The sequence below is a fragment of the Diceros bicornis genome, chromosome 32 (assembly GCF_020826845.1).
Source record: "Diceros bicornis minor isolate mBicDic1 chromosome 32, mDicBic1.mat.cur, whole genome shotgun sequence".
Lineage (NCBI taxonomy): Eukaryota > Metazoa > Chordata > Mammalia > Perissodactyla > Rhinocerotidae > Diceros > Diceros bicornis.
Genome location: NC_080771.1, coordinates 17,165,129 through 17,191,687, shown reverse-complemented (window position 1 = coordinate 17,191,687; position 26,559 = coordinate 17,165,129). Strand labels below are relative to the sequence as shown.

At 39.5% G+C, this 26,559-nt stretch overlaps 1 protein-coding gene across 2 annotated transcripts in view; it reads left to right on the top strand.

The window, feature by feature from the left end:
* Positions 1-25,935, top strand: part of CDH11 (cadherin 11) — a 143,609-nt gene extending 117,674 nt beyond the window's left edge. For both annotated transcript variants that reach the window (XM_058527947.1, XM_058527948.1), the window contains 6 exons: positions 350-603; positions 6,321-6,457; positions 7,297-7,430; positions 7,663-7,780; positions 22,019-22,270; positions 24,626-25,935. In XM_058527947.1, the coding sequence (XP_058383930.1) occupies positions 350-603; positions 6,321-6,457; positions 7,297-7,430; positions 7,663-7,780; positions 22,019-22,270; positions 24,626-25,122 (1,392 nt within the window). In that variant the 3' untranslated portion in view covers positions 25,123-25,935. The remainder of the gene's footprint in view (positions 1-349; positions 604-6,320; positions 6,458-7,296; positions 7,431-7,662; positions 7,781-22,018; positions 22,271-24,625) is intronic.
* The last annotated feature ends 624 nt before the right edge of the window (positions 25,936-26,559 follow it).

The following is a 26,559-nucleotide window of genomic DNA, read 5'->3' as shown; positions in this document are numbered from 1 at the left end:
AATGGGCTGCAGCATTTATTTTTATAGTGTTTTAATTCCTTTCTTTAGATGACTTTTAGTGACCAATTTGGGCAGCCGTAATGTTGTTATATAGAATCAGGTTCATTTTAGATCGTGTGGTCCTTCTGTGTTTGTCGTGCTCCTAGAATTACCCATTAAGCACATTCCCAGTTTCAGCAATTGATTTGTCTGATTTTCTGACCAAATGGCTCAGGTAATTGAATATTGAATAGACACTGATTTGCTCTCTTTGAGGAACTATTCACTCTGCCCTATAAAACAATCAGGTCTTTCTCTTCCATGATTCTTTCAAGGAATTGGTTGTCAATCTTCTCTTCCTTCTTGCCAGCCTGTAGATTTTGAAACCAAAAGAGCGTACAGCTTGAAGGTAGAGGCAGCCAACGTGCACATCGACCCCAAGTTCATCAGCAACGGGCCTTTCAAGGACACTGTGACGGTCAAAATCGCAGTAGAAGATGCTGATGAGCCCCCCATGTTCTTGGCCCCAAGTTACATCCACGAAGTCCAAGAAAATGCACCCGCTGGCACTGTGGTTGGGCGAGTGCATGCCAAAGACCCTGATGCTGCCAACAGTGCGATAAGGTACAGACAGATTCATTTTAAGAGCCTAGATGGGGAATTTTAGAGGCAAGAGGTTTTCGGAAAGCCTTGTAGGAACCACATCCTTCAGTTTCAAAGAGGGTCCAAGATGATCAAGTTCAATGAGATGTAAACAAGATGAAGATTTAGAAGACGTTAAGTTCTACTCCACCTCTGCTACTAACTTTCTGGATAGGTTTATTCAAGCTACATAATTTCTCTCTTGAGCAGATTTCCCAGCATCTACTAGGTAAGATAACCATTAGCTGGGCCTGTCTGCCTCAGGTGAAGTATAAATAATGATTGTGAAATAATTATAGTAATTATAATTTATTAAAGACCTTCCTATGCTCCAGTTGCTCTACTGGGTGTGTTAGACATGGGATCTGATTTATCCCCTTGACTTTATTTTATCTCCCTGCCTCCAGTCTCCCTCTTCCCTTTCTAGCAACTGTAGCCAGACTGGTCATTTTAAAATGCACATCTAGATATCACATCATACTTCAGGTAAACAACAAAAAAATCAATGATCAAATTTTTCCCCATTGCCTCCACCTCCCTAGAATAATCTCAACTCTCTTACTTAGCTTAAGACTCTTCTTCGAGTCTCTCCACCCGAACTGCTGCCGTGCCCTGCTGATCTCTTCCGCCTTTTGTCTTAGTCTCCCTTCACATCAGACTCTCAGTTGCATCTAGACTGGGGTACTTCCCATTCTCTGAAGTAGAACGTGCGGTCTCCTAATTCCCGACCCTTACATGTTCTTCCTCCTTGGAGCTCTCTCCCTCTTCTTTCCAACTTGCTACATGGTACTCATTTTTCCCACCTCTACTTAGGTGTCACTTCCTCTACGAATTCTTCCAAGGCTTTCTACTGATGGATCAGATCCCCTTCTACTTCACAGTGCTCACCATACTACATCACAGTGACACTTTACATTGTGTGTTGTCCTTGGCACTCTCAAAAAGAGCAAGGAATGTGTCTGTCTAGTTCAGGAGTGGATAAGCTACAGCCTGCAGAACAAATCCAGCCACGACCTGCATTTTGAGGAACCTCTATAGCATTTTCCATAATGGCTGTATCTCAAAGAGATATCTGCACTCCAATGTTCATTGCAGCATTATTCACAATAGTCAAGACATGGAAACAACCTAAGTGTCCATGGATGGATGAATAGATAAGCAAAATGTGGTATATGCAGACAAAGGAATATTGTTCGGCCTTAAAAAAGAAGAAAATCCTGCCATATGTGGTAATATGGATGAATTTGAGAACATTATGCTAAGTGACATAGGCTAGACACAGAAAGACAAATATAGCATGATATCATTTATATGTGGAATCTAAAAAAGTCAAACTTAGAGAAACAGAGTAGAACAGTGGTTGCCAGGGGTTGGGGGTAGGGAAAATGGGGAGATATTGGTCATAGGGAACAACATTCAGTTACAAGATAAATAAGTTTTAGAGATCTAATGTACAGCATGGTAACTATAGTTAATAATAATGTATTGTATACTTGAAATTTACTATGAAAGTAGATCTTAAGTATTCTCACCACACACACACGCGCACACACACACACACACACACACACAAAATGGTAACTAATGAGATGATGAATGTGTTAAGTAGCTTGATCGTGGTAATCATTACATAAGCTATATTTATATCAAAACACTACATTGTACATATTAAATATGGATAATTTTTTATGTGTCAATCATTCCTCAATAAAGATGGAGGGAAAAAGTAAACAGATCTGAGTATGAAAAAAAATTGCTGTGGAAAATGGACTTTTTCTATTTATACCAAAGAAAATGCTGATAGGCCAGAAGAAAGTCCCAAACGTAAATGTTGTGCCATTGCCTTTAAATCCTTGAAGTTTTTTCCTTCAGGGAGAAAGGAAAAGAATTACCCTTTATTGAGCATCTTCTTGGCTTCAGACAACGTGTTGTACTAAGTTATTTAAGTTAATCCTCAGACACGTTTTGAGGCTATGACTGCTTTAGGATCCAATAGATGCAAATACTGAGGCTCAAAGGGATGACATGAATTCCTCCAAGTCCCATGGCCAGTCAGTACTGAAGACTGGATTTTAGTCCAGACCTGCCTTGAGTCCATTTTGAGCTTTTCACTCTAGCCAAGCAACCACTATTGAAAAGATTTCCCAAGAATATTTGAGTACTGTGCTCTCTGTGCAGGAAGATACTTTACATAATGAGGATCAGTGTAACACCTTTAAACTACTCAAAAATGTTCATAGTGTGAATTTTAAATGAGTTAGCTTTGGCCTAGAATATCAAGGTGCATTAGCAACTTTTTAGCAAAGTAGTGACGAAAAAACACACAGAACAGCTGCTCATTTCCTCTGTACCTCATTGTCTCCGAGGATCCTCACCTGCGATGTGTTATTTGGGTCGTGTTTTCAGTCGTAGCTGTTCTGTGCATGTAGGCGATTTCCATATCTTTAATTATCCAGAGATGCTCAGTGCCACCCTTGAACCAACCCACCTCACCCACTCAGGTCCCTTTTTATTCACTGGGCCTCTATCCACACTACCTACTCTTCTCATTGCTTATCTTCACCTTTAAGGAAATCTCTGTCCTTGGACATGTGGATAAGGCTTTATAGTGTCACCCAAACTCTGAGGTGCTTGGAAACTTTGCAGATCTTTCTTCTCAGACTCCATCACATTAGACACACTTTTGTTCACCATTACCTTCCTGAAATATTCTTTCCTCTCAGCTTCCTTGCCAGTCCCCTCTTCATGCCTCAAACAGCACCATACCTGGTGTCTTTGCTAGTCATTGGTCTCTGTCCAGGCACTGGGGGCTCCTTGAGGCTCAGCCTTTTAACTTTGGCCTTTCTCTCTCTCTCTTCACTCACCTAAAGAGTTCCCCGCCGACCCATGCCATGATTGAATAGAGTTGATGCTCCAGATTCTGTGCCTCAAGGCTGATCTTTCTCCCTGCTTCTAATTCTGTACTTATTCTACTGTCTGCTGTGCATTTTCACCCATTTGCTTTTTCCTTCACCAGGTCACTCCTTCATTCAAAACATATTTTTGAGTTCACGCTTATTGTGACATGCTTTAAAAAAAGACTGACTCTACCCCTGACTCTGTGAATCCTACAATAGAGTGGAATCTTTTCTCTGTTCACATGGCAGCATGTCCCCAGTGGAATTTCAGCCTCTCTTTCCTCCTAAGTGGACTTTATTTTTGTATCTCCCAGTGTCTCCCTCTTTCTGACACTGGGCTACAAACTCTCTAGGACTCTCCCAGCCTCCCACAGATCTCCAAATACCCACTGAGTCCTCTGGTGCTTTCTTCATCACAATCTTCTGTTCCTTCTGTCCCTCCTATACCTAACTCCTTTATCACTTTATTCTTTACAAACTACAGATCTTTATTCTTACAAACTACTACAAACTATCAGATCCTTAAGTTCCTCTGTCCCTTCTCCTCTTCTCTCCTCAGACCACCTTGCCCTCCCTACCTTAATAATCACCCTGATAGGGGCAGGCCTGGTGGCACAAGCAGTTAAGTGCGTGCGCTCTGCTGCAGCGGCCCGGGGTTCGCTGGTTCGGATCCCGGGCGCTCACCGACGTGCTGCTTGGCAAGCCATGCTGTGGTGGCGTCCCATATAAAGTGGAGGAAGATGGGCACGGATGTTAGCCCAGGGCCAGTCTTCCTCAGCAAAAAGAGGAGGATTGGCAGATGTTAGCACAGGGCGGATATTCCTCACAAAAATAAAATAATAATAATCACCCTGATAGCCCAATTCCATTTATTTGTTCCTCTCATCAAAGGCCTTCCATGACTTTTCACTGGCTGTAGGATGAAGGTCACACTATGTAGATTGACATTTGAGAGCTTCCATGATCTCTCCACAGTGTGTAACAGCAGCAGCAACAACAGAAATAATAGCAGCTGTTATTTGTTGTACAGTGTAACCGTGAGTGAGGCACTAGGTTATGTATCTTAAACATCCATTATTTCGTGTCATTCTCCCAGATAACCTAAAAGTTAGGTACAATTAATATTCCAGTTTTAAAGATAAATAAGCTGAGATTTAAAGAACTTAAATGGCTTTTCCGGTATCACTCAGCTTATGTGTAGTGGAGCATGAACTTGTATCTTGTACTTTACAAAACCAAAATCCTTGCCCTTCACTTTTATAGAACAATGCTTTGATTTATTAATTATCTTTCTTCCCCTGAATGTGTCTTGTCATGTCAACTAGATAGCAAACTCCCTGGTGGCAGGGGAAAATGTCTTCTATTATTTTGGCTTCCTTTTCACGTAGGGCTACCTGCTGAGACTCAGTTACTGAGCCTCTACCTACATTAATGAGTTGAGTGATGGCTTATCTTCAGTTTGCTCACTGGGGAAAGGGACCCCTCATTCCATTCCCACAGGGAGCTGTGAAGTCAAATGTTATCATGGATGAGCTCATGTTTTGTATACTGTGAAGTGCTGCTCAATGTGCAGTTCCTCTTTCCTGGAAAGAACATGATCTAGAATTAGAAGATTGGGATTCTAATATTGGCTCCCCCAGAAACTAGATACAGACCATTTCAAATCCCATCATTTGTAAATCAAAAAGCTTGAACCCTATTATACCCCTGGTCTTTGCTACATCTAATATTCTTTGATTTCATGACCCTCAATGAATGCCTTCGGACATGTACATTCTGTAAACTTTTGGAAAACACAGATAAGCCCTTGAAGAGCAGGAAACCAGCCAGTTATGAAGCCCAGCATGCTACCCAAGTTAACATAACCATCTTTGCTCTTCTCCATTTTGGAGTAGGTCTGGTGGAGTGAAAAGGGAAGGGGCTTTGGAGTTCGACAGACTCATTAAAGCCAGGACTCCAGTACTTACAACTCTCTGGGTGTTCCAGGGCAAGTTATTTTACCTTTTATCTCAGTAAAGGCCATTCTTCTTGCCCCGTCTCCCACCTCACCTTGCCATAAATACACTCCAATAATCTTCTGGAAATTATTTTTTCTTTTGTTAGGAACAAGCAAATGTTCTAGTGGACAGGAGTAGCTAAAACCTTCTGGCTATGCTGTTGGGCACAGCCTGGAGTCATTAAAGTGTGGGAAGAATGCTCTACAATGAAGGGCCAAGCTTGCTTTGCGTATTTCACCCTGGAATTCAGAACCAAACCACCTGAGAACTCCTAAAACTAAATAAATAAACTAAATAAATCCACTCAAAATGTAGTTAGCATTTTCTTTAAATAGGATAAAACTGATTTTTTAGAACCATAAATGCTCCTTGATGATAAATTTAGATAAACTTGAAACTATTTAATATCTCATATGCAAAAATCTGGCAAAGATTTGATGCATTCGTGACTTTCTGAGTAGTTTGGGAGCAAGGCAAACCCATTTCCCAAATGCAGTTTCATAAATATTCAGATGGTGGGTGATTGTAGTAAATATGGAGAATATGCAACCTGTTATTATGCTTCTCAATCAAATATGCTAAACAGCTCTTTCATTCATTGTACTGAATAAAGAATTCCAATGTGGCAAAATGATTTCTATACAAGATTCATGTACGAAGTTTGAAGAGTAAATTTGATTAAAAAGAAAACCTATCTCAAGCAATTCATTGAAAAAGTTGCTTTAAATATAGCATGGAGAAAATATTCAGATATTAAGCTGCTCAATATGTCTTGGTCTAATTGCCTCATTTGCATTCTGCTTAGGTATACAATCGATCGTCATACGGACCTCGACAGGTTTTTCACTATTAATCCAGAGGATGGTTTTATTAAAACTATGAAACCTTTGGATAGAGAGGAAACTGCCTGGATCAACATATCTGTTTTTGCAGCAGAAATCCGTAAGTATTCTCCTAAGGGTTTTGATGCTACTTTACCAAATATTATCCTTAAGACTGTATGTTCTGGAAAATGACAGACAGCTGAGATAGAATGAATTTTTTAGTCTTCAACATAGTTTTCAATCTTTAAAATTTATTTTTGGTGATCTGTCTAGGAAGACATATAAGCAAATAGAGATATTTTCATTTTCTCTGGCAGAACTGGATACAAGCTTGGCAAGTGAACTGATAGCCCTCAGCAGCTTGAAACTCATAACCATTACTGAAGGATTCCCCACTTTATCCTGTCACTCAGTTTTGTTTAAACCCAGAGCAGCAGAATCCTTAGAGGCAAGATTTGTGGGTTCTTGTTTACCTATAGACGAATGGTTCTCAAACTTGATTGCATCAGAATATCATGGAAGGATTGATATAGCAAAGATTTCTGGATCCTACCCTCAGAGCCTCTGATTCAGTAGATCTAGGTCAGGCCTGAGAAGTTTCATTTCCACCAAGTTCCTAGAAGATTCTGATGCTCTGGGGACCCCACTTTGAGAACTACTGCAATGGACTATGCTCTAGAGGGCTAGGCTCCATTATGAGCATTTAGAATTAAACCTCAGCATCAGAGTCATCGGAAATGGAGTGGTTTATTTCACTAGTCTAATATTGACATGTATTCCAGGACATCCCCCTCACACTGGACCTAGCATACGTCAGGATTTAGATGGCTTTTGTGCCAACACTGCCTTTCCCTGCACTGCTCAAATGAATGGCTGGAGCTTACTCTTTCCTAAGAGTAACCTTGGATCAGTGTGGATTCCTCCCTTGCATTGACTGTTTCAATTCTCTCCTTCCAGACAAAGGGCATCAGGAAGCCAAAGTCCCAGTGGCCATTAGGGTCCTCGATGTCAATGATAATGCTCCCAAGTTTGCTGCCCCTTATGAAGGCTTCATCTGTGAGAGTGACCAGACCAAGCCACTTTCTAACCAGGTAATGCTGCTTCCCCCTCCCTGGCTATGAGCAAGGAATTTGGAAACAGAGTTTGGTTTTGAGAGCATCACCTGGAGATACCTCCTGTTGCCCAAGAAGGCTTCACAGCCCTAGTTTAGCTCTGGAGCTCTGTTCTCTAATTAAAACGGGGCTTTTTAGCCAGCCAGGGATTTCTGAATAAATGATGTGCCAATGTCAGCATGATTATTTATGGGCCACCTTTCTCTTTCAGCCAATTGTTACAATTAGTGCAGATGACAAGGATGACACAGCCAATGGACCAAGATTTATCTTCAGTCTACCCCCTGAAATCATTCACAATCCAAATTTCACAGTCAGAGACAACAGAGGTTCGTACCAAGGTTCCTATGCATTCAGAGAAGTAGAAATGGAAACCTAATGGCATTTATATTGCAGAGCACAAGTATTTTCCCTAATCTTAATAATGCCTTTCTGTTGAAGAACAAACAAGAAATAATAATGCCACCTTTATTTTGAGACATGGGCTCATTTGGTGCATATGAATAAGTGAGTCTAATTTTATTTTACCTTTTTTGTTGGCTTTGATATTCATGAAGCAGTGGGAAAACCAAGTGGGGAAGCTTACAGGGTCAATATGCAAACAACTTCATTTATCTTTTTTTAAGAGGTTGATAAACCCTTGGGGGGAAGCATGGCTTTATGAATATTGATATCAAGTAAAGCGTTAAAAGAGATTAGTTCAACTTTGTAAGGCAATGTAATCTTTCAGCAGGCCTTCCCTTCCAAGCAGTTTTAATGCAATGTGGTTGGGCACAGAGCTTAATACCGAAAAGTGGGTGCAGAATTATGGCCTGAAGGGCAGGAACAAAGCATTCTTTGGCCACTGTAACCACGGCAAAATGTCCTATGATTTCAGCTTCTCATTGCATCAATCAAGGAGGTTCTAGACTTGCAAATTATTTGAAGTAGTTATTTTGTATAGGCCCAAACCGATGCAGTCCCATGACAAAGTTGGCAGTAGAACGAGGATCAAAAAGTAAGTTTCTTAACTCCTGTCCAGACTATTTTGGTCTGCATCTATTCCTATAAACCTGTGACAGTGCAGGTCTATAAAAATAGGAAGACAAATGCCGTCATTTGACATAGGAATGAAAAGTGGTCCTCCTGAGGATATATGTTTTCATTAGCCACATGCTAGCTATGGACTAATAATTCAATTTCCCAGTAACTGAGATCAGGCTTATAGGGTCTTAAATTAATCTAATAATTATCATTACTTTCCCCATCACTGTTACCACTATCATAAAGACCAGTAGATATATGTTCCAAACACCATGCCAAGGTCTTTCTCCTACTTGATCCATTTAATTCTCTCAACATACCATAGGTAAGGGTTATTATTCCCATTTTGAAGGTGAGGAAAATGAGGCACAGAATCGTCCAGTAAATTTTTCAAAGTCAATCCGCCACATAGGAGCTAGATCTAGATTTTAAACCCAGGCATTCAGAGTCTAGAGGTTACAGCCTTAACCACTGTACCCTACTGGGTTAATCATTAAAGCAGAGAAGTGTTCCCCATGCTGCTTGAATTTGGAGGGATATGGTCTGATATACCTTGTTATTATTTCTTGAACAGATTTGAGCGTTTGATTATGGCCTTGTAAATCAAGCACATATCAAATGAGTCCGTGGGGTACAATGTCCTAGGTGCTATGACGGAGACTTTCTCTCCTGATGCCTTGTTTTCTGCAGTGGATGTGCTCTTGAGAGCCTAGGTGTGAAGGAAGTTAAGTGGAGACACGTGTTCTAAAGGAACTCGACAAAACCACCTATGATTCACTTTATATATGATTCCCATCATTTCAAAATGGAAACATTATGTGGAACTCTTTAATTTTATATTTAATCTAGGATTTTTCTTTTACCTGTTGACTTTGGTTGATGTGCACCTGTGAGTACGTTAAGCCCCTTAAAAAGATAATTCTGCAGAGCACTGAGATAGATGAGTGGTACTCAACTAGGAGCACAGGTACCTCCAGTGGGGCAGGTATATAATATAGGAATTTCCTTTTGTAAACGTAGATTTCTCCAAAGCAAGGAGACTCTGGCATGTAGTGGGCATTTAATAAATGTTTGCTGAGCTGAATTGAACCAGGTATATAAACAATGTTTTCATGATACTTTCTAAGATATGTGTGCCTCTTTATTTGGTGGAATGCCTAAACTTGGCATAAGCATTTGGCATAGTTAGAAATATAACGGAAGCCATCTTAGTACATACAAGCCTTTTATTTCATTTTATCTTACTTACATGAGAATCCCTCCCTCCACTCTTGGAATTTTCTTAATTCCCAAATTATTTCTGATCTGTCCCGGGTTGATAGATTTCTCCATTAGCCTAGGCTTATGTCAGTTTTATGAAGAAGAAGATACTAATAACAAAAAGTGTCCACATACGTTTAGTTTTATCAATAGTAAAGTGATTGACTCTGTTGTCCAGAAAACTCTAGTGTTCTCATATACCTCTTATGTCACCACTTATTTTGTTATCTGTTTCCTCAAGTATTTGTGATCAGACTTTTATCTGTGTGTTCATGTAATCCCTAACTTACATTTGAGGTCTAACTCCTGGATGTATTCCCAGCAACATCCCTGGTTATCGCTGGATGCCTGCTGACACAGCAGGTGTTTCTAGGCTTTTCTCATTGTGCCAACTTCACCTCCATCACTTGCCTTGCCTTCTTTCTTTTTATGTGTGCAATAATGTTGAGTTGCTGTTAACTCTCTGAAAACATTATACCAAGACATATTGTTCTCTAGGGAGTTATAAGTATTTCAATTTGTTGCAATACTTTGGAGATGCCATCTATATTTTCAAAGAGATTATATTACCGTAGACGAGCCAACCTACTACACGATCTGTCTCCCCTGCCCTTTCCTATAACATGGAGCTACCACTTTTGCAGGGAATTGCTACGTTTTAAGAAAAATGACTTTATTAACTATGGCAAACAGCTAATGAAAACTCCCATGTTTAGAGCTATTACAAAACCTTAAAGCAAATACAGTCTTATAATTATCATTTAATAGAGTTTCTTTCTACTAGCTCCTAAAAGTAATTACATATTGAAGTAATCCAAAAGGAGTAATCGCATTCTACATCCTATTAATAGCCTACTGAGTTACCAAATTTCTCGGCTGAGACTGTTTTCCATAGAAAACATGAGATAATAGTTTATATCATGCTGAGTAAAAGCATCAGGTTTCTTTCTCTTTGAGTGTTTACTTCCATTACGCCCTGTAAATAATCAGGATTGGGTTTGCCTAAACTTGGCATAAGCATTTGGCAGAGTTAGAAATATAACAGAAGCCATCTTAGTACACATAAGCCTGTTATTTCATTTTTTATTACTCCGTCTACAGCCCGAGCTTCAAAGACAACTCAGCAGGCAGCAGGAAAGCAGAATACTGGATTACTCTTCAACATTTAAGTCCATCTTGGGCTATTAGTATCGAGAATGGTGCTGTTGGGGCAGATGAAGAGCTGATCCGCCCAGGTTTTGAGATGCATTTACTTTGAAAATATCAGATGTATGGCATCTCTAAAAACACAAAAAAAGTGTGTAATGGATAAGAAAAGTGCAAAGAAAAAAAATACTGAGAATAGCCCCTCTCATCTATCTAGCTCTTCATTGGTTTATAAAACCTTCTCATGGCCATTGTTTCACTTAATTCTTCAAACAGCTCCATGAGGTAGGCATGTTGGATATTTTTATCCCCATCTTCTAGATGAGGAAGGAATTTGAGACTATCAGAAGCTTCAGAGACTTGTCCAAGGTCATGCTGCCAATAAGTGAAATTAAACTAAGAAGTTTGAGTACTTGGAGGGTTCTGTCTGGTGTATACAACACTGTATTATGCATGTAAAGCTCATATCTTTTTTAGTTAATTCTGTTTAAAAAATATTTGTTTGTCTCATAGCAAATAATTGTATATTCATCAATTTGCAATTGATTTGTAAAGTCCCTTCATCTTCTAATGCTGTTAACCTTTGACCTATCATACCTATTGCATAGATTTCCTCAGTGTGTCAATGTCCTTTCAATTCTGATAATGCTTTATTCTTAAGAATATATGTTGCACTTTTTGTATCAGTTTTTCTCTGTTTATTATTATGCTTAGCAAGGCTTTCCTTATCCAAAGTTGATATCAGTATTCACCTATCTTTTCTTCATTCTTATATATCATGTTTTCCATTTCAACCATTTATCCATGTGAAATAAATATACAACCCCAAATTGTTGGCCATTTCCTAAATATCATTTAAGAAATAATCAGTCATTTCCAACTGCTTTGTAACACCATCTTTATTATCATGTGCATTACATACTCTACGATTTTTTTGGACTTTCAGTTTTTCCCATTCTATGTATTTACTCTAGTACTAGTGTTGTATTTTTCTTTATCGGCTGCATACATACATATGTTAAAATCTGACAGATGCTTTCTGCACGTTATTGTCACTTTATTCTCTTTCTTAAATTTTGGCTTCTTTGTTCCTCTAGATAGAAGTACCTTTGTCAATTTTATTGAGTTCACCTTAAATTTATGGATTAATTTAAGAACTAAAAATTTAAAAATATTCTTCCCATCCAGAAATGTGGTCTGACTTCCCATTGAATCAATTCTCGTTTTATTACCATCGGGGATCTTTTGTAGTTTTCTTCATTTTTTTTCTATGCATTTCTTATTAAATTTATGGCTGGCTACTTCATATTGTAGATGCTGTTGTGAAGTGGATTTTTAACTTATATTTTCTAAGTGACTATTTTTAGTGTAAACTATAGCTATTTAAATTAGTTTATTTAGGCCCGGTGGCGCAGTGGTTAAGTGCACATGCTCCACTTTGGCAGCCCAGGGTTCGCAGTTTCGGATCCCAGGCATGCACCAATGCACCACTGTTAAGCCATGCTGTGGTGGCGTCCCATATAAAGTGGAGGAAGATGGGCACGGATGTTAGTCCAGGGTCAATCTTCTTTAGCAAAAAAGAGGAGGATTGGCATCGGATGTTAGCTCAGGGCTGATCTTCCTCACAAAAATATAAATAAATAAAATAAATTAGTTTATTTATTATTGGACATTGTTCTAAAGTGATGTAACTTCTCAGCTGATTTTCCTGGGTTTTTTAGGGAGACAACTATATAAAAGTTAAATAATGACAATTTGCTTCATCTTTTTTGGTATTTGGGGTTTTTTTTTGTCTTATTGCTTAGATTTGCACTTTTAGGATATGTGTTAAATAATAGCAATAACAATGGCCATTCTTGCTTCACTTGTTACTTTAATAGAGATATCAGTTCTAGTGTTTCACCCTTAAGCATAATATTCGTTGTTGGATTAAAATTTTGTGTTGTAGGGGGTGTGTGTGTGTGTTTTAGGGAATTTCATTTTCATTATTAGTCTATTAAAAAATGAATGTTAAATATTTATCAGAGTCAACTTTTGGATTCTAACAAGAAGATGGTATGATTTTGTCCTTTGACCTAATGATTTGATAAAGTAATTAAATTGAAATATCCTAATATTGAACTTCATATTTTTAATTTCCAAACCTCTTGTTCCAAACAATGATCATTTGATAAAATATAAAGGAAAACGCAAGGAGTAGAGATTAAATGCTTGGTTTTACTCTTTGTATCTCTAGAAGGAGAACAATCTTAATACTTGAATATTTGACATATAATTAATCCAATTACTGTTCTATAGGAAAAATTGTCAGTTATTACGTGACTCCTAATTCGTGGATTGAGCTGCTATTCTGAGAAATAAAGACACTGAAATACCGAAAGCTGGGCACTACTGGAACACATCCCAGGTTCTCAGAACCCCAGGGCCCCATGCTTTCCAATGGGCCATCTCTACTAAAGTTGAAGGTCTATCAGGTCATGGAGTTAGTTGGCTACTAAAACATTGTTTAGTCATTTGAGCGACAGAGGACAATTTTAGGAGCTTGCATTAAGTACCTATTTTAACAGCAACAAAAATACTCTTAGGATTTTCAAGTCAACAGATTGAAAGGGCAACCCTTTAGACATCATGAAGCACCTTCCCTGTTTCATTTGACCTTCTCTGCCCTTGATGTTTCTTCCATATTTAGTATCGGTGACATTCATCAAAAACTAGGTATTTCCGCATTCCCCTAGCACGATGTCTTCTTTCCATCTTCCATAATCATGGAAAAATGAGCTGTTCTCATGTACTGTGGGCCAGGATCAAGGTAAGGGTCCAGGAGTGGGGCTTTAGCAATGAATATGACATAGTTCCTGACGTCAGGGCCTTCCCAAAAGCACATCCAGCAAAGGTAGCTGTATTGCGGAAGCACAGCTGATTTTGATAGTGACTGTTAATGAGCTACCCACAGAGGATCTGTGACCATCATGGTAGCCTCCAAACAGGCCCGTCTGACCCCAGTCTTGCCCCAACTTAACTCAGTCCTTACTAATAAACATACCTGATGATGTCTCTCTTTCTTCTTAAAATTCTTCTCTGGCTCTCCATCTCCTGTGGGTTTAAATGAAACTTCATATCTTAGTGAGGAAGAAATTATATGATCTATACCCTGTAAACTTTGCCTCTATCATCTCCTTTCTCTTGCTACAGTAAACGTTAAGTTCCAGAAACTTGAAACCACCTCTAGTTTCCCAAATATGCCTTGATTGCCAGGAATGTACTCCTTCTGCCTATTCCTTTTCTTTCAAGTTTCACCACAAATGAGGTCTTTTAGGTGAAGCTTTGCCAGACATCCCCAGCCCATTTTGGATGCTTCCTCCTCTGTGCTCCAGGAACACTGCCCTAACCTTTAGTGTTTCTCTTATCACTCTGCATTCTAAGCACTCGTTTCCCTGTCTGTCTTCCACTAGAATATGAGCTCTGTGGGGCAGTAACCCAACACTTGAGAAAAGAGGGTTGACCAAAACAATAGATTAAAGTGAAAGAGTGGATGAGAAAACATGTAATGTGCTTCAGAAATTTCAGGTATTTGTTCTTCGTTATTATTATGGGAAAAATAATTATGATATAAGCTTCAGGCTGAAAAAGACAACCCATCTTTGATGTTGGAATATTCAGAAGGAGTCAATCACCCACGCTTTCCATCCATCCATCCATTTATTATTCCACAAAGTTATATTGGACATCCAGGGCTTGGATCCAGGAAGAGATGACCTTCAAATGTATTCATTTTGCTAGTATAACATTATCAAAGTTGGGCCAAGTTGCAGACTAAATGAACTCTAATACATGATACATTCAGAGTTCAGTTTAAACTGCTAAAAAAAAACAAAAAACAAAACAGAACTTAAAAAAATGTTTGCATGGAAAGCACGTTTGGCTGGTTAAGAAAGAATAGCCAAGACAAATTCACCCTGATTAGACCCATTGGCAAACATCTTTCTTTCTGTCTTTTCTTTTTTTTCTTTGGTCTAAACTAAGGACATTTTGTTTTTCATGAGCAGCACCGAATAGCATCCAAATATGTTTCTGGTTTTTCACTTTTATAATTTAAAGATAGCCAAACAGATTTCTCTGGAACTTTTTTTCCCCTTAATTGCTTCAATATGGAAGATGCTTTGTTGGCAGATCAAAATGGCAGATGTCTTTTAATGCCCTGCCATTTTCCCTGTGTAAATAATTATGTTCCTTTTCTGCCTGAAAATCGTTGCTGCGGCTTATCCAACACAGAACATAGTTTATCTGGGAACCCATCCCCTCCCCAACCCCACAAAAAAGAGAAATAGGTCTTCTTGGAGAATCAGACACCTTATTTTTTCCAGGTTCCCTTTGGTCACTGACTTAACTCCTGGAGAAGACCATAAGTTTTTATATCCCATTGAATTCATTGGTAGTTTTCCTTGTCTTAAACCAAGAAATACTTAGCAGCATGTTTCTTTCTCCCTCCTTATCACCAAAGAGAAAATTGTCCTCAAACAAAACTGGATGGAGAGTCGATTCTAAGGGATGTGATAAATTATGGCGATGAAAAATCTATTAATACCAACAAACAGTGCACATTTAGATGTCTCATATACCCACACACATAAGCAATTATTCCTATAAGCTTACTTATTGTAGTTTGTATTTTGCTGATCCCCAAGTATCAAAGGTGTTGGTTAATTAAAAGATCATGATTACCCCTTCTTTGGTGGCGTGCAGCTCCTTGATTCAGTTGGTAGACGTTACAGCCATCAGAGTCTTTGGTCAAACAATTTTCCTCGTTAGTATTTTAAGACTAGTCTCTTATTGAATTTACCTTATTGTAGCATTTCCTTCATTCCAAAATATTGGGAAAATAGTAGGTTTCTTTCTGCCTCTTGCATAGTGGTTTGTTTATGAAGCTGTGTGTCTGTTTCTGGAAATGCTGTGGGAAAGGAGGTATTAAATGTGGGTCTCTCTACCATAAAACTCTTACGTTTCTAAGAGCAGTTGTTTTATCTGGAACCCGAGTCTACCTGAATCTTCCTATAGGCTGTGACAGGGTCCATGTAATTATATAACCGTGTTGGGGAGATTTGGTAAAAAAAAAGAACCAATGTAGTTGGCATGCAGTAATATCAGAATTCTAGGGTCTGTGTGCTATGAAACTATAGTGAAACCCAGAGGGGTTTGAGTCTTAGTTTTGTTTGTATTTTCCATGTTATTGTGAGTAATTGCTTCTCTCTTTGTTTCTCAATTTCCTTTCCTATAAAATGAGGGTAATTATACTTTTTGAACATAGTTTCAAAAATTCTTTGGGATAAGGCATGTAGAAGTAACAAAGAATAAGGTTTCCACATATTAGCAGCTCAATAAATGTTGCTTAGTTGAATCTGACTCAGCCTAAATAATAAAACAAAGAATAATGAGATAAAAAGATGAAGATATTTAACAGGAACAAAATCCACAATATAGTTATAGGCAGTGTTGATCAGGTTGGGTTCGAAGTGAGGAGTGGGAGAAGATAGAGACTGGAAATTGACTGCAACCTAATGAATCAGTAAAATCTGACTATGTGGAAAAGGCAGATTGCTGCTGAGATGTAGTGAAAGGAATCTCATTCAGCTATTCATTCTGATAACACACAAAACACTGCTAAGTGCACAAAGATGAGTGAGACAGGTCCCTGCCCTCAGGGAGATTACTGTCTGGTGGACAGGTTAGACACTTGTAGGACTGCCATGGACCGTGAAATGAGCAATACGTGCAGTAACTACAGGTAGATAGACGGTTCATATGGTGTTCAGAAAAGCAAGAAAATAAAGACATATACTCAAGCTATTACATTCATCTCTAAGCATTAGTAATACCAGAAATAGAAATGCTACAAACTTGAAAAATATTATTTGAAATTTCTATTATTTCAGTCCCTCAGATTGAAGGCAAATACTGGCATCAAAAATTAAAATTAACTTTTCGAAAATTGCAAAACTGTGTATTAAAAAATCTAAGTAATTAAACTTTCCAATGATGTCTGTTATAATTGTGTAGCATGTATACTTCTGAAATCATTAAAGCTTAAAACTCTGCTAAGACTTTTGGGACACACACTATCTACAGTATATATATTTCACGTATATGCTTATATATATATAGTTTTTTCATCATCCTGGTAGAGCTATTGCCACATTTCTCAGGAAAATGGAGAGGGCCCAGAGGAAAGTAATCAAATAACGATTATTCTGCTGATGACTGCAAAACTAACTGTCTTCAAGTGCGTGGAAGCTTTTTATGCAGTAGATAGATTACTTTGTCTAAGGCTGGAGCAGACAGGGTAGAATAGGTAGATTTGGGTCAGAAGTGAACAAAATAAGAGCAAGGTTTGGCCTAGATTCTCCAGATCTTTAACAGTCTCAAAGGAAGGGCCCCAGACGGATGCACCCACGACCTTTCTTCATAGGCTGAGGTGTCTCTGATCAGGTCAAGCAATGGGGAATCTTTAGCTTCACAGCAGAGAAGGACAGAGAAAAAGGAATGGTAAGAAAGAGCGTCTTAAGAGCTTTAGAGAAGCCAAGGTGAGAACAGAATGCACTACTCCTTTGCTGCAGTGCATCCTCTTTTCAAGTTATTAACATGTGGGGGCTATGCCCATAAACTGCCCATTTTGCTCTGCTCCCAATATCTTTTTGGCTAAGACAAGGTTGGCACTCAGTGCAGTCTGTCTGTCAAGGGCTGTTTCCCCATCATAATTTTCCTTTCTAATGTCAGTTGTATGTATCCCTCCACTGGGCCACATCATCATCATAACCCTTACACTTGCATCCCCAAACTGGTACCGTGGAGACCATCATTAGCAGGAACCTGTACATTTTGTTAGTGTAATGACAAAGTGTACAGGTAAAAACAGCATATGATTAGGAGTCCAGGTGATAGACATAAAAATTTGAAACCTGAATTTATTTTCCATTAATAGAAACACTACAATTTGTGCATGACATATACTAGTAATTAATGGCCCCGTTCGCAAGTTTTTGCCTAAGTGGGGAAAAAAAAATGGACCTGGTTACATATCTGTGGCCAGAGTTGAGAACATTGGGTGTCAGGATGAAAAACTGTGAGGTGCTTGAAAAACATTTTCTTACCACGGGAAATATGTTGCCGAGACTGAAGAGCGTGAACTGTTTTCTTACCCCTGGATGATGAGCACTTCTATGTAGGCAATTACATTCAAAGCCGAGATGACATTTCCAAGAATTCACTTTCCTCTCTTTGCCAATAAGTTTCTCTTCCTCATTAGTCTACTGCTCAAAGAAGAGAGCTTCCAGAAAAGAATGAATATTTACTGTGCATCTCGAACAGTCTGGCACTGTGCTAAGTAGCTTTATGAATGGAATAAAATTTAACCCTAAAGTTATTAGTTTCCTGGATGAGAATAAAGAAACGCAAGACATTTACTTAATATATCTAAAGCCAGGCAATTAACATGTGGAAGATTCAAGGTTCAAACCCAGGTCTATTTGACCGAAAATAATGAGAGATTTGCTCTTTGGAAGATCTATAAAGGAGAAAGATCTGAGAAAGCTCTTGATAGAAATTTAAAAATTGAGACATTTGTCTTTCTCTGTCTCATCTTATTAACCAAGGAATCAATTTGAACCTTCCCTGAAAATGTGTCCTCATGGAACCTTTTTTTCTCTTGAATCACCCATAAGCCTCAGTAATGTGTATGTCCAAAGTGAGGGGACCCTCTTGAAGACAGATGAGGGAGTGGCTGCTAGTTAAAATAATTTACATGAAAGAGAATCTGTAGTCAAACTTAAGATGCAAAATTGATTTCTACTATAAAGGTTTTGTTGTTATTGTTAGTTTGTTTCTTTTTCCATTTGTTTTTCTAGATTCATTTTTCATCAAGTTCCTGCCCATAGTGGCTTTTTTTGTTAGTGAAAGATCAGTGATCAGAGTGGACCACAAGAAAGACTATCACAGGACATAGCACTGACTCCTCTGAAATGGCCCTCCTGAAAGGAAGCTCACCGTTCCATTGGTGCTGGGGCCGCTTAGATCTAGAGAGGAAATATTTTATTCATTCAAGCAACATAGATCACCTAAGTGCCATGCCAGGCAGGTTAGACACGTTTCCTATCTACCACATTCACCCTTCACCAGTTCACCAGTCCTGGAAAATCTCAATACTGCCTAGGTTTTCTGATAGGAAACTGTTAAGTTTCCTGAGCCCTCTGGAAGCACAGCACAGAGGACAACCACTGGCTTTTATTACGTTATTTGGTTCCAATAACAACCCCATGAGGCATGCTTGATATCAACCAGTGTCCTCACTTTAAAGATGAACAAGTGAGGCTCTGGACGGGACAATGACTCATTCTAAATCATATAATTAGTGAATGCCCAAGAAAAGCCCCTTAGTCCATCTCTTTCCCACCTCTTGAACTAATCTTAAAATCCATATGTGAAACACGTTTGACTAGAAGAGAATAAAAAAAAAATCTCTCGAAATTCTACCAATCTATCACCCAGAGATTGTAAATGGTTCAGTCAGCTGGGGACTTTGATGAGCCTTTATATAATAGTTTCAGCGTGTCTGAGAGGACTCAGCTGTTCAGAATATGAAACATCTTGAATTCACATGCTGGCATCCTGCTCAGATCCGTGTTTTCCATTCGTGTTTGATTTTCAATTACCTGCATGTATAAGCCAGCCTGCTGTGATCTGGAGGGACAGTCTTGCATGGATGGCACATTGAAAAATAGATTTTAAATTATGGCTTCCACCGGTTTGGAAAAAAAACAAAACTGTTCACATTCCCTTCAACCCAACACCATGGGTGACAGGATGGGACCCAATAGACAAATTAACTACATGATCTATTGGGGATGTCATCCACGTCAAAGAGTTATATTTGATCAAGTGAGTTAATTAATTTGCTTTTCTTCTTAAATTTTTCATTTTCATTTTTATTCATAATGGCATTAGTGACATTTTAGATCATTAAAATGGGGTAGATACTGTAACTTTTAACTTGTGAAAGTCTTATTTGAACTCAAAAAAATATGAGAAGAAAAAATAACTTATTTTGAAGTAATTTATGATAGATATGTAAATTTATTTGTAGTTGTTAAGCATAGAACAATGGTATAGATAGCCTCGAATAGGAAAGAGCAGTCAAGAAACTGAATTTTCAGGTAGCATTTTATTTGATCAGTTTGTTTTTATTTTTTCATGATTTTCCATAGTATATATAATTTTTCTCCAGTGATAAGAGCAATATATGCCAATCACACAAAATTCAGAAAGTATAGAAATGAAGGCTTGCTGTTCTGCCTTGTTTTGATTGAGATGTTGGCAGCCAAGGGCACAGAATCTGTCATTATAAGGCCTCCCAAAAGCCGTTGCATGTACGCACGTTACCTTCTGCAGCACTCAGAGTATCTGCTCATCCCTAAATGAGATTGAATCTGCCTTTTATATATATATATTTTATCTCAAAAAGAATATATTACATTTCCTTTAACCTAAAACGTATCAATTTAATTTTGAGATTCTAAGATTTTTTTTCCTACGACAAGAGTTAATTCATGTTACTGTCAAACCATTTAAAGCCTGCTAGCTCTTGGGCCATCCTGTTGGTGATAACATTCATATTGCTATAAATTACTGATTCTTAACTCACAAACAGAGGCAAGCTATACCAAGGATCTATGTGTGTATGTGTGTAAGTGTGTAATTTGATGGAGCATATTCAAAACTTCTACTCTTTTACAATACCAATCTTTTTCCCCAGAGCATACAGCCTGGAAAAAATATTTTTGGCCGGTAGAAATATGCAGAAAACATGATGAAGAAGAATTTGGAGGTATAGGTTACAACCAAGTGAGAAATACACGAAAGCCAACATCGAGAATTTTGGTTAAACCTTCTCCAGAACTCAGTTATGCATTTGTTCAACAAATATTTATTGAATGTCTGCTGGGTGTCCAGCACTGGAGAGACGGAAATGAATCAGATAAAATCCCCTGTTCTCCAGAAGTTTACGGTCTAGGGGAGGTCAAAGTGGTTATGCCAGCAAATAATGACAGAATAGTGGGAGACCAATTTCTGCAGGAATATACAGTGTTACGGGTCACAGACGAGATGATGGAAGAGGCCTAGAAAGGGCTCCCTGAAGAGATGACTTTTGGATTCGATTTTGAGGCTGGAGAAGTTCATCTGTCATGATAAAAAGAGCAGCTTTTGGGCATTAGAGCAGTGGGTAAAAAGGCAGAGCATTTGGAAGAGCGTGGTATGCTTGGGAACAGAAGCGAGTTCTGCACGTCAGGCTGAACCGGGATGTGTGGGAAGCGGTGGGAGTGAGCCTGGAACACAAGATAAAGTCTAGATTAGGGAGAAATCTGGTGGTCTGCTGTGTCAAGGTGGGCTGTATTGTGTGGGCAACAGAGAAAATTTGAAATCATTTTAAGCAGGAGGAGTGACATGTTTAACTGAGTGGCTAATGGTGCTTGAATTTCAAAGAAACTATAAACCTGCTGCTGGGTTTACAAAATATTTCCTCTTTAAAGACGATATTTTCCTTTAGGACTCCTGAGTGGGTTCCCAGTTTGGGCAAGGTTTGAGGGTGGATTGGAAATCTCTTAAAAAAGCAAACAAACAAAAATTGGCTGAAGGCTTGTCATGAAATAGAGAAAGTACAAATATGAAAAGAAGCTTTTTTGTGTTTTTTTCTCCTATTCACTTATATATTTAATTATATCCTATGCTAACACAGAGTATGTGGTTGAAGCCCACACTCTTTTGTGGGATCTGATGAAGGAGGCAATGCTCAACCAGAAATTGAGGTGATTAGCTTGCTAATGAGGGCATTCAGTATCTACCAAATGAGAAAGAACCAATTTCTGAGTTTTGTCCCAAAATGCAGAGAGATCATTCTGTGATCCTGTCATGCCACATGACAGCGGCTTCCGCAGATGCCTAGATTAAAGAACAAATGGGGAAGATTCTGGTTGTTAACCCGGGTGATGAGAAGAGCACCCTCACATCTGCCAAGCTGAATGCAAAAATGTGAAGGCCGTGGTTCAAATGGTCCTGCCTGAGAGCACACCTTGTCTCCCCTCTCCCCACAGACAACACCGCAGGCGTGTATGCCCGGCGCGGAGGGTTCAGTCGGCAGAAGCAGGATTTGTACCTCCTGCCCATCGTGATCAGCGATGGTGGAATCCCACCCATGAGTAGCACCAACACCCTCACCATCAAGGTCTGCGGGTGTGACGTGAATGGGGCGCTGCTCTCCTGCAATGCCGAGGCCTACATCCTGAACGCCGGCCTGAGCACGGGGGCACTGATCGCCATCCTTGCCTGCATCGTCATTCTCCTGGGTAAGGGATCCCCGTCACCTGGAGGAAGGGCCTTACAACCAGATACCCATCCTTGAAACACATCTATTTCTTGAGGTCAGGCTGGTTACCAGGAACTGTGCTATATCCTATGGACACAGTTTGAGACAAGAGAGAGGCAGTGCCTGCTTTCATGCATTTTATGGTATGGGGCAGGGAACAGGCAGCTTAACAAGCAGCAATAGCAGAGTCAGGGGAAGGTTATGATGAGCAGATTGCATCACAAGACTGCATAGCAGAAGCTGTCAGGGCGCTCTGCGAGGGGACAGCACCTTTTACAGAAGAAGAATCTAGCCAGAGATCTAGTATATGAGCAATGGTTTGCCTTATAAGAGGAAGGAGAAGAGTTGGAGGCAGAAAGAATAATCCTGATGCAAGGGACCGTGTATGAAGGACTCAAGGAACTAGATGAAAGTCGACCTAGCCAAAGCTAGGTGTTGACTCTCCTCCTCTGTATCATACGTAATATCTGGGTGCAGTCCTCAGCTTCTGGGGACCCCTGGGGAGCTTTTCCTTCACTTGCCAGCTGAGTTGGTTCTGCACTTCCATCCCATCTGTGGTCTACTCTGTAATAACAGCAATGTGGTGATGCAAATAACATCTACCATTGCTGGGCCTCAGGAGGATTAAATCATTTGTCCCAACGCCTCAGAAGTAGTGAGTGACAAAAATCAGGATTCAAATCCATGTATGTCTGACATCAAATTTATGCTTGTTCCATGATGTGTAGTTCTCCATTGAATGAATTAATAGGGCCCAGCTACATAAGGAAGAGCCAGGGAGTTTAGTTCAACAAATAGTTACGGACTATGATCTGGGTACCAGGCCCTGTGTTCAGCGATGGGAGATAATGAGAAGAATCATAGAAGATCTCTGTGCTTGATAAGTTCATAGCCTATCAAGGAAAATATGCATGAACAGATAGACTACAGAGGCACGTGGTTTGTGCCATGATGGGGACATGAACCAAAGGTTGTGTGCACAAGCGTAGGGTGTGCCTGACATTGACTGGGAAGGTCAGAGACATCTTCCTGGAGGATGTGACATCCTTGTCAGATGCTAGAAGAGTTTTCCAACTGGTGAAAGGGGCTGGGATGAATGGATATTCCAAGCAGAGGGAACAGAATATGAAAGACCTCTGAGAAATTCATAGTCTAGTGGATGAGCCAGAGGTGTAAACCATGTGATAAGTGTCATGATGATGGTAAGAACCCACTCTATGGGTGCATAGAGTGGGAGCCCATAGCCCTGTCTGGTGTCAGGGTGGGGTGCCAGGAAAGATTTCCATGGTGAAAGATAAGACAGAGTCAGCCAAGCAAAGAAAGTGAAAGGAGTGGTCCGGCTAAAAGTGTTGTCAAGAACAAGCCACAGAGGAAGGACTCTGCTTGGTGAGCGCTGGGAGCCACGTGCAGTCTGGGCAAGTGCGAGCCTTCCTCCCTACATCTCAGAGTGATGGTGGGCCCAAAGGGCCTTTAAGTCCATTTCCCAAATACAGCTACAAACATTTTCTTCAGTCTTGCTGAGTGTGTGGGAGAGTGTTCTAATGGAATGATGTAGAAACCTCTTGTGGGGAGGTGGGGGGATCGATAAAGAATTAAGCATCGTCTGAACTTTCCTTATAAGCAAATCTGCTCACTCATCCTAGATTGTCTGAGCTTAGTGGAATCCCCTCTCGCAGGGAAGAGATGGAGTTGCTTCATCTGGAGTTTTAGCAGATGCTGTTTTCCCGTGTTCAAATAAGTAAGGGAAGATTTGTCTCTTGGGGGTCTTTAGAAGTTTCCCCTCTTCTATACGGTGGTCTGAAAAGAGACTAGCTTACGGTAAGATTTCTTGTTAAAGTAGAGTAGGGTCAATGCTGACCCCACCCCCGGACCTCTGGGCAAGAGCCAAGCATCACCTCCTGCAGAAAGTTAGGACCTGACGTTTCTGACTGTCCTCATTCCTAAACTTTGAAGAGGCAGCTGTCTTCCTTTGCACAAAGAAACAAGCATGAGCCACTTTTCGGAGGCTGCAGACAAACATATTTAGAATCTTTCTAATTCTCAGGAACATGACTTCCAAATAGTGCCAGATTCATTTGTAAAGAGCTCAAAATAGGTCCAGCTGGCCAGTTTGTTTGGGTATGATATTTTCCTGGCAGCATTTTGCAGAGCAGGAGACAGGTGGAGGGCCATTTTACACATCTTGGGGGATTCCAGGTGGAGCTCTCATTTCGTAGCCTGGTTCCAGTTCTGAAGCATGAGTACGCCGTGCTTTATGGTAAGCCGACTTCCCCTGGGAAGAGAATCCAGGATACTGGGCTTCGCCTATGCTTACTTTCTTTTTCTTTCCCTGTAGTCATCGTAGTGTTGTTTGTGACCCTGAGAAGACAAAAGAAAGAACCGCTCATCGTCTTTGAGGAAGAAGATGTCCGTGAGAACATCATTACCTATGATGATGAAGGGGGTGGGGAAGAAGACACAGAAGCCTTTGATATCGCCACCCTCCAGAATCCTGACGGTATCAATGGATTTATCCCTCGCAAAGACATAAAACCCGAGTATCAGTACATGCCTAGGCCTGGGCTCCGGCCAGCGCCCAACAGTGTGGATGTGGATGACTTCATCAACACGAGAATACAGGAGGCGGATAATGATCCCACCGCCCCTCCTTATGACTCCATCCAAATCTATGGGTACGAAGGCAGGGGCTCGGTGGCTGGGTCTCTGAGCTCCTTAGAGTCTGCCACCACAGATTCAGACTTGGACTATGACTACCTGCAGAACTGGGGACCTCGGTTTAAGAAACTAGCAGACTTGTATGGTTCCAAAGACACTTTTGATGACGACTCTTAACAGTAACGCTACAAATTTGGCCTTAAGAACTGTGTCTGGCGTTCTGATGAATCTAGAAGATATGGAAACAGGTATTTTTTTAAATCAAGGAATGGCTCATTTAAAACAAGCAAAGTTTTACAGAGAGGATACGTTTAATAAAACTGCAAGGACATCAAAGTGGTAAATACTGTGAAGTACCTTTTCTCACCAAAAGGCAAATGTTGAGGTTGTTGATCAACTTCGCTAGAGAAAAAAACCACTTGGCATACAAAATATTTAAGTGAAGGAGAAGTCTAATGGTGAACTTACAATGAAGGGAAATTGTTTATGTGTTATGAACATCTAAGTCTTTTTTTTTTTTTAATATGTCAAAGAAGCTTCCACAAAATTAGAAAGGACAACAGTTCTGAGCTGTAATTTCGCCTTAAACTATGGACACTCTATATGTAGTGCATTTTTAAACTTGAAATATATAATATTCAGCCAGCTTAAACCCATACAATGTATGTACAATACAATGTACAATTATGTCTCTTGAGCATCAATCTTGTTACTGCTGATTCTTGTAAATCTTTTTGCTTCTACTTCCATCTTAAACTAATACGTGCCAGATATAACTGTCTTGTTTCAGTGAGAGGCGCCCTATTTCTATGTCATTTTTAATGTATCTATTTGTACAATTTTAAAGTTCTTATTTTAGTATACATACAAATATCAGTATTCTGACATGTAAGAAATGTTACGGCATCACACTTATATTTTATGAACATTGTACCTTTGCTTTAATATGAGCTTCAATATAAGAAGCAACCTTTGAAATAAAAAAGATTCTTTTTTAATTCTGGGTTTGAGTCTTAACATTGAAAAAAATTAAAAGCATTCCTAATGACCCATTTATATTTCTAATTTAAGATAATTGTGATCTTTTAATAACCCTATTTATGATCTGTTGTAGTCTGCTGCTTTTATTGTTTATTTAAAATCAGATATGCTTTGCAAATGTTTTTTCAGACAAGATTCTGTAACATCGTGTAAAGCTTTTGTACATTCTCGCTGTTAGCTTCCTGGCTTCTCTTCGCACCCATCTTCTGAAAACGAAGGATGGTAAAGATCTAGGTCAGTCAATGATTTTGTAATACTTGTTATATAATATGCATTTGTCTTATATATCAGTAATTTGATGGTTCTGAGAGACGGATCCATGAGGGAATGAAATTATCAGAACTCTAAAGTTCAAGATGCAGATTTTATGCCCCATACCGAGCATTTGGGGGTTGGGAGAGTAACGAGTCAAAAATATAAATTTGCCACGTGTACTTATCAGACCTCCTATGTTATTCTATTTTTCCTCACTTTGATCTTACCAGGCTTATCGTAATGACTCTGACAGTTGAAACTGCTTGTTTTTCCTCCTGTAGTTTTAACTGCTCTTAACATAATGTGGCATTTTAAATT